The sequence below is a fragment of the Phocoena sinus genome, chromosome 18, assembly GCF_008692025.1.
Source record: "Phocoena sinus isolate mPhoSin1 chromosome 18, mPhoSin1.pri, whole genome shotgun sequence".
Taxonomy (NCBI): Eukaryota; Metazoa; Chordata; class Mammalia; order Artiodactyla; family Phocoenidae; genus Phocoena; species Phocoena sinus.
This window is the reverse complement of record NC_045780.1, coordinates 19362612-19369325: the sequence shown is the minus strand read 5'-3', so window position 1 is coordinate 19369325 and position 6714 is coordinate 19362612. Positions and strand designations below refer to the sequence as shown.

The window sequence follows — 6714 nt, the reverse complement described above, 5'->3', positions numbered from 1 at the left end:
TGTTAACTGTGTTTAAGTGTACAGTTCAGAGGCATGAAGTACTTTCATACTGTGCGCTACCATCACCACCTCCTTCCGCATAGCTCTTTTCATCTTGCAAAACTGAAACTCTGTATCCGTTCATCAACAATTTCCCATTCTTCCCTCCCTCCTTGCTTAACCATTCATCTGTCAGGGACACTTGGCTTGCTTCCACGATTTCGTACTCCATCTTTATAATCATACATCCCCCAACAAACTGTTTTGTTCATTGCTCAAGATGACTAGCGAACTGAATCCATCAATATAGTATGAAAATGGTTGTTGAAAATAGTTTAAATAATTGATGTAGCACACATTCCAAATTAACCAAAAATGTACCTTAGCCCACTTTTTCTGGGGGAGAACAATGCAGTAGGAGACCTTCCTTACTAGGAAAACTCGAAGTTAAACAGCACTGGCAGTGGGAGCTCTGTATCTGGCCCAAGTTGCCATCACAGAAGGTGAGCTGGAAAGTTGTCACCTACAGACAACAGCTGGGAGTGAGGCAGGAGTACCTGTGGTCCCCTCGTTCCACAGTCCTATCCTCTGCTCTGTCCTTCTGAAGGTGCCAAACCTGATTCCTGCTGGACACCCAGAGCTGAGGATTTCCTTGGGACTCATGCTAAATAAATTCATTCATGGTAACTGCTGAATAATAATAATAATCCAGAATGCCACTTTATTCTCTTACGATGAGCACAATTATACTCATAGACAAACCCACACAGGAAGCCATAAATTATCACCAGAATGTCGCTTGATAAACTTGGCAGAACAAATGAACATAAATAAAAACTTAATTGATGCAATCATATGGATTTGCACCTCCATAGTGTAGGGATATGTGCATTAAAGAGATTGGCATATTTGTGTTCATAGGTCAGCGTGCCTCCTTCCCTAGACAGTGCAAGAGACTCATGGACACCTTTTATTTTCCAACCACCCTCCACTTCTGCTCTGGGCTAACCCCTCCTTTTAATACTGTCAATTCTCAGGCAATGGACTAAATTAGATTTAAGCTTTCTTAATTACAATTGCATTCTAAGCATGCCTCCCAGTAGCTCTAGTCAATAATTTCTTATGTTAAGTTTCCAATGGGCTAAACTCCTGCAGCCTGTGTGGGTTTTGTTTACTCAACTCTCACAGGTTTGTCTTGTAAGAGTCAGGATTCCGGTTGGGGGAGGGAGGTCATATTAGCGTAGCTTCCACATAAAAGTTCTGGGAGAGTTCTAATTAGTTAAAAATGACCAATTATAAGTCCTACTTTACAGATAATGAGGGTCGATATGTGGACAGTATATGTGTGTTGTGAACTCCATACCCCTCAGATTTCTGCAAATTCACATGCACACTGAACAGTCTCTATAGACTGATAAGTAATGGCACTTCCTACTGATACACTCTTCTGCAAACTGTGCAGACCTAAGCGTGATAAACAAAATATGAGTTCTTTTATAATATATTATACAGCTGAGCCTTGAGCAACATGAGAGTTAAGGGTGCCAATCTGAGTACTGCTATCTTTGCCTCAAAAACAAAGAAATGGTTAAATGACTCACCCAAGGCAGAAAGCTGAAACAGGATTGGACAGAATCAGGACTCAAACCCTAGTTTTTTTGATTCTATATATTGTGATCTGTAATCAAACACAAGCTTTTCCCCACACTTAGTTAATTTAAAGATCTGTAAAATGAAAATGCAGTTTCTATATTTGTTGGAAGACTTCCACATATAAGTGGGCCCCCGCAGTTCAAATCTGTGTTGTTCAAGGGTCAACTGTAATTAAATATGAATATATATTTGTATTGTTATGATAACTGAATTCATGGTAACTTTGAGTGCAAAAGATTTTCTCAATCTATAGAATGGAAAAGGGTAAGTACCACCTTCTTATGAATATTTATGTATGCAACCTGCAAGGTGCTGTTCTAAGTATGTTTAAAAAATGAACTCCTTTAATTTTCATAAAACTCCCAGAGATGGGGCTTCCCTGGTGGTGCAGTGGTTAAGAATCAGCCTGCCAATGCAGGGGACACGTGTTCAAGCCCTGGTCTGGGAAGATCCCACATGCTGCAGAGCAACTAAGCCCGTGCACCACAGCTTCTGAGCCTGCGCCCTAGAGCCCATGAGCCACAACTGCTGAGCCTGTGTGCCACAACTACTAAAACCCCCACGCCTAGAGCCCGTGCTCCGCAACAAGAAAAGCCACCACAATGAGAAGCCATGCACCGCAACGAAGAGTAGCCCCCACTCGCCCCAGTCAGAGAAAGCCCACGCACAGCAACAAACACCCAACGCCGACAAAAATAAAATAAAATAAAAAATAAATTTAAAAAACAAAGCAACCTCCCAGAGGTGAGCACTGTAATTACCTCCATGCTACAGATAATGAAGCTGGAGGCGGAGAAGTGGAGAGGCTCGCCCCAGGCCACACAGCTGGTCAGTGGCACAGCTGGGATCTGAACCCAGGGTCTGGCTCCAACGTCTGTGCTCTTAGCCTCTGGTTGTCCTGCCTCTCTTTTTACAGCAAAAGTTGCCTTCATGTACAGAAAATGGGTTGGGCACCTCTTGTCTAAAACACAAGCACCGTCAAACACACAGTTCAGAGATTTGAGCAAAAAGCAGCTACAACCTTTGGTGGATGTTTGAGTGAGAACAAGAAACTAATTAGGCTGCCCCTGAGTCAACGGAGGTGGCTGCATACATTACATGTCTGTTTAAAATTATTTTTTATTTTTATCAATGTATATACTTTTTTATATAACGCATGATTAAAAAGTCAAAGAGCCCTGAAAAGCTCACAAAAACAGAGTTTTCAGTCACCACCTCCCCAACTCCCACATCCTGTCACATCCCTCACCCTAGTGGCAACCACTCTCAACATTTTTAATTGGTCCTTCTACTATAAAATCCAAGTTTTTGTTAAATCGATAGTCAGTGCTTACATTACTACACTATTATTTACATGTAACTAGGAATTATCATTTGTTTGAGATACCTAACAGATATCTCTGTAGAGGTTTTTAAAAAAACAGAATAGAACAGAACATTTCATCAAAGTGCGTATCATTACTTTGTGGACACTTTTTTCAGTTGTATATTTATGTGTGTGGATACTAGGTCAAACACAGAATATATTTTTTACTGTGAATTGAAAAAGTTTGCAAGCATTGGAGAGGAAGGATGATACCAACCCTAGGTCTTAGAAAAACAACACCTTCTAGCTGAAGGTCCCCAAAGGGAAAGTTTGTATAACTTTTGTGTTCCAGGGGCAGAAAGTCAAAGCAAACATGTACAAATAAAGTGGTGTGTTGAGATGATCATCTATGATGCATTGCATAGATGGAGGGTGCCGTTATGGGCTCCAAATTATTTGCTCTCAAGATTCATATGTCAAAGCCTTATCCCCCGGTACCTCAGAATGCCACTGTATTTGAAGGAAGGGCCTTTAAAGAGGTAATTGAGTTAAAATGAAGCTGTTAGGGTGAGCTTTAATCCAATCTGACTGGTGTCCTTATAGGAAGAGGAAATTTGGACATACTGAGAGACCAGGGATGTGCAGGCACAGAGGAAAGATGGTGTGAGGACCCAGCGGGAAGGCGGCCGTCTGCAAGCCAAGGGAAGGCTGCAGGAGAAACCAACCTTGCTGACACCTTAATCTTGGACTTCCAGCTTCCATAACTGTGAGAAAATATTCTATTGTTTAAGCAAAACCCAGTTTGTGGTATTTTCCAGCCCCTACTCATCCTGCTCATCATACCTGCTGCTATTTTTCCTATTTAAAAATTCTTCTCTTGACCCCGCTTCCCTCTCCAGCAACTGCTTTCCTTCTTTGCTCCCCTGTGCAGCAAAGAGTTCAGACTATTTTGTTACCAAGTCCATTCCTTCCTTGCGTCCATTTCAGTTAGCTTTTCACCCTTACTTCCCCACCGACACTCAGCTCGTAAAGGTCACCGGAGACCTCTGTGCTGCCTAATGTTAACGGTCAGTGCTCGCTGTGTTTGACCTCTCAGCAGCCCTGGACACAGTCCATCACCCCTTCTCCTCGATAACACTTTCTTCACTTGATTTCTAAGATGCCAGACCCTCTTCATTCTTCTGCTTCCTCCCTGGTCTCTCTTCTCCATCACTCCGGCTGCTTCCTCCCGGTTCCTCCTGACCTCTACACACAAGAGTGTTTTCGGGCCACTGCTAGGCCCTCATCTCTATCGGCACTCACTTCTGATCACCTCATTCAGTCCAGTGGCTTTAAATGCTACCCGTAAACCGACTCCCAAATTTGTATTTCCTGCCTAGACCTGTCCTCTGAACTCAGACTTGTACTGCAGCTCCCCCTAGATACCTCTACCTGGGTGTCTAAAAGACACAAGCAAAGCAGAGCTCCTGTTCTACACCCCTCACCGTCCCACCCAAAGCACCTGCAGCCTCCCTCGACTCAGTTGATGGCAATTTCTTCATTTCCGTTGTTCAGGCAAAAAACTTGGGGTTATCCTCGACTCTGCTCCTTGTTTCTCATACGCCGCAGCCGATCCATCAGGAAATCAAGGTGGTTCTGCCTCCAGAACGTGCCCAGAACTTTTCCACTCCTCACCTTTCCACTTCTAATTGCAGATCCACATCTCCATCATCTCTCACCGGTGTTTCCTGAAATTGCCTTGTCACCGTTCTCCCGGCTTCTCCCCCGATGTCTGCAGACCATTCTCAGCATGGCGGTCAGAGTGATCCGCTTTAAAACTCAAGTTAGGTCACGTTTTTCCTCAGCTCAAAGCTCTGCAGCTGGGACTTCCCTGGCGGTCCAGTGGTTAAGACTCCACGCTTCCACTAGGGGGCGCGGGTTTGATCCCAGGTCCGAGAACTAAGATCCCACGTGCTGCGCCAAAATAACCCACAACTCTGCAGCAGCTCGCCATCCCACTCAGAGTGAAAAACAAACACTGTTAGCTCTGAGGCCCAACGTCATCTGACTTGGCATTACTTCTCTGGCTTTTCTGTCTTCACTTCCCTTTGTTCATTCTGCTCTAGCCATTGTGGTCCTCAAGCACACCAGGACACTCCTGCCTTAGGGCCCTCACACTGGCCATTCTCCCTGTCTTCACCCGTTGTGCCCCAGCTAGGCCCATGGCTAGCCTCTCACTTCCTGCACAAACGTCACTTTCTCCAGGACCCCCAGCCTGGCCACCCTGTTTACTACTGCAGTCTCACCCCACCTTCCACCACCTTTACCCTGTTCTACTTTGTTCCCACAGCACTTGTCATCTTCTAACACTCTATATAATTCACTTGATGTGTGCTTTGCCAGTTGTCTCTTCCACTAGAATGTAAGCTCCATGAGGACAGGGTCTCTTGGCCCTTTTGCTCACAGACATAGCCCCAGTGTTAGAATACTGTCTGAAATGGAGTGGGCACCAATAACAATTATTGGATTTGTTGTTGTTGATGGAGATGCTGAAATCATCAGACACTGAAAACAAACTGTAGTTGTCTACAATTTTGCTTCTAACTGGTAAAGCCTTACTGTCAATGATTTCTGTCCATATTTTCCTTGAAGAGTCTCAAAAGCAACTCCAAATATTTATAACATCCTCAACCAAAAATGGAATATTCGGCAGCGCACTGGTGGGTACTGTCCCTGGTACCTTGTAACTCGAGAAATAATGGTTCATTCCAGCTTCCTCTGTTCTGAAGCTCCTTCCCGCAGCCAGTCCCCAAAGTAAGCTTGAAGACTCACATTCCAGGTCAAACCCACAGGGGTGGAGGTGGAGAGTCAGACTCAGGCATTTCTCTCCCAGTGGTCAGGCAGTGAGAAAAGGAAAACAGGCCCACGGCATTGATTAACTCCTTCTTCAAAAAGCAGAAAACCGTGAGACTGTATCTCAAAGCACAGGCCTCAGAGTCCCTAATCCCAGGTAAAAATAACACTCAATTCAGGAGCAAGCTCTGATGTCAAGAATCACATTTATGGTTTCTGAACCATAAATCACCTCTCAAAAAGCTTCTGAGGGGAAGGGGTGGGTTCCCATTAAGTTGCTGGGGTTTAGGGCAGTAACTTCAATTTATATATATATATATATATATATATATGTTTCTTTTAAATTTTTTTAATTTAATTTTTATTTTATATCAGAGTATAGTTGATTTACAATGTTGTGTTAGCAACTTCAAATTTTAAATCAATTACAAAGCCTCAAAATGTGCCATTTTAACTACTTTTAATAAGCCGAGTTATCTCTGGTCAATCCAGCTGGGGCTGTTCTACATCAAGAGAAGTTTTACAAGCTGAACAAAGCCCCTTATCTTCTTCATCCTCCTGTCCTAGTTACACTGGGAAGCTTTCCTCAGAAGAACCTTATCCTCCTCATTCCAAAACACAACACAACAAAAAACTCCCACTGTCCAAAATTGTTCAACATTAATTAAAGCCATTAGCCCTGTGGAAAGTGTGGCAATTTGTCTTTAACTCCCTACATTCTTGTGCCTTGAGAATAAAAAACAGTTTAAGTTAAACATCTCATTCTTTTTAAATATTCATGGTGTGGTTTCAATGCAAAGGTTTTCTGGAATTAACAAACCTTCTAAAAATGAAGTCTCCGGACTTCCCTGGTGGTGCGGTGGTTAAGAATCCACCTGCCAATGCAGGGGACTCGGGGTCGATCCCTGGTCCGGGAAGATCCCACATGCTGCGGAGCAACTAAG

General features: G+C 43.6%; 1 protein-coding gene across 1 annotated transcript in view; it reads left to right on the top strand.

Moving 5' to 3' along the window:
- NUDT15 (nudix hydrolase 15) overlaps positions 1-3739 on the top strand; it is a 43052-nt gene extending 39313 nt beyond the window's left edge. The window contains exon 3 of the mRNA XM_032611237.1: positions 3542-3739. Within this exon, the coding sequence (XP_032467128.1) occupies positions 3542-3702 (161 nt within the window). The 3' untranslated portion in view covers positions 3703-3739. The remainder of the gene's footprint in view (positions 1-3541) is intronic.
- Positions 3740-6714: the final 2975 nt, after the last annotated feature.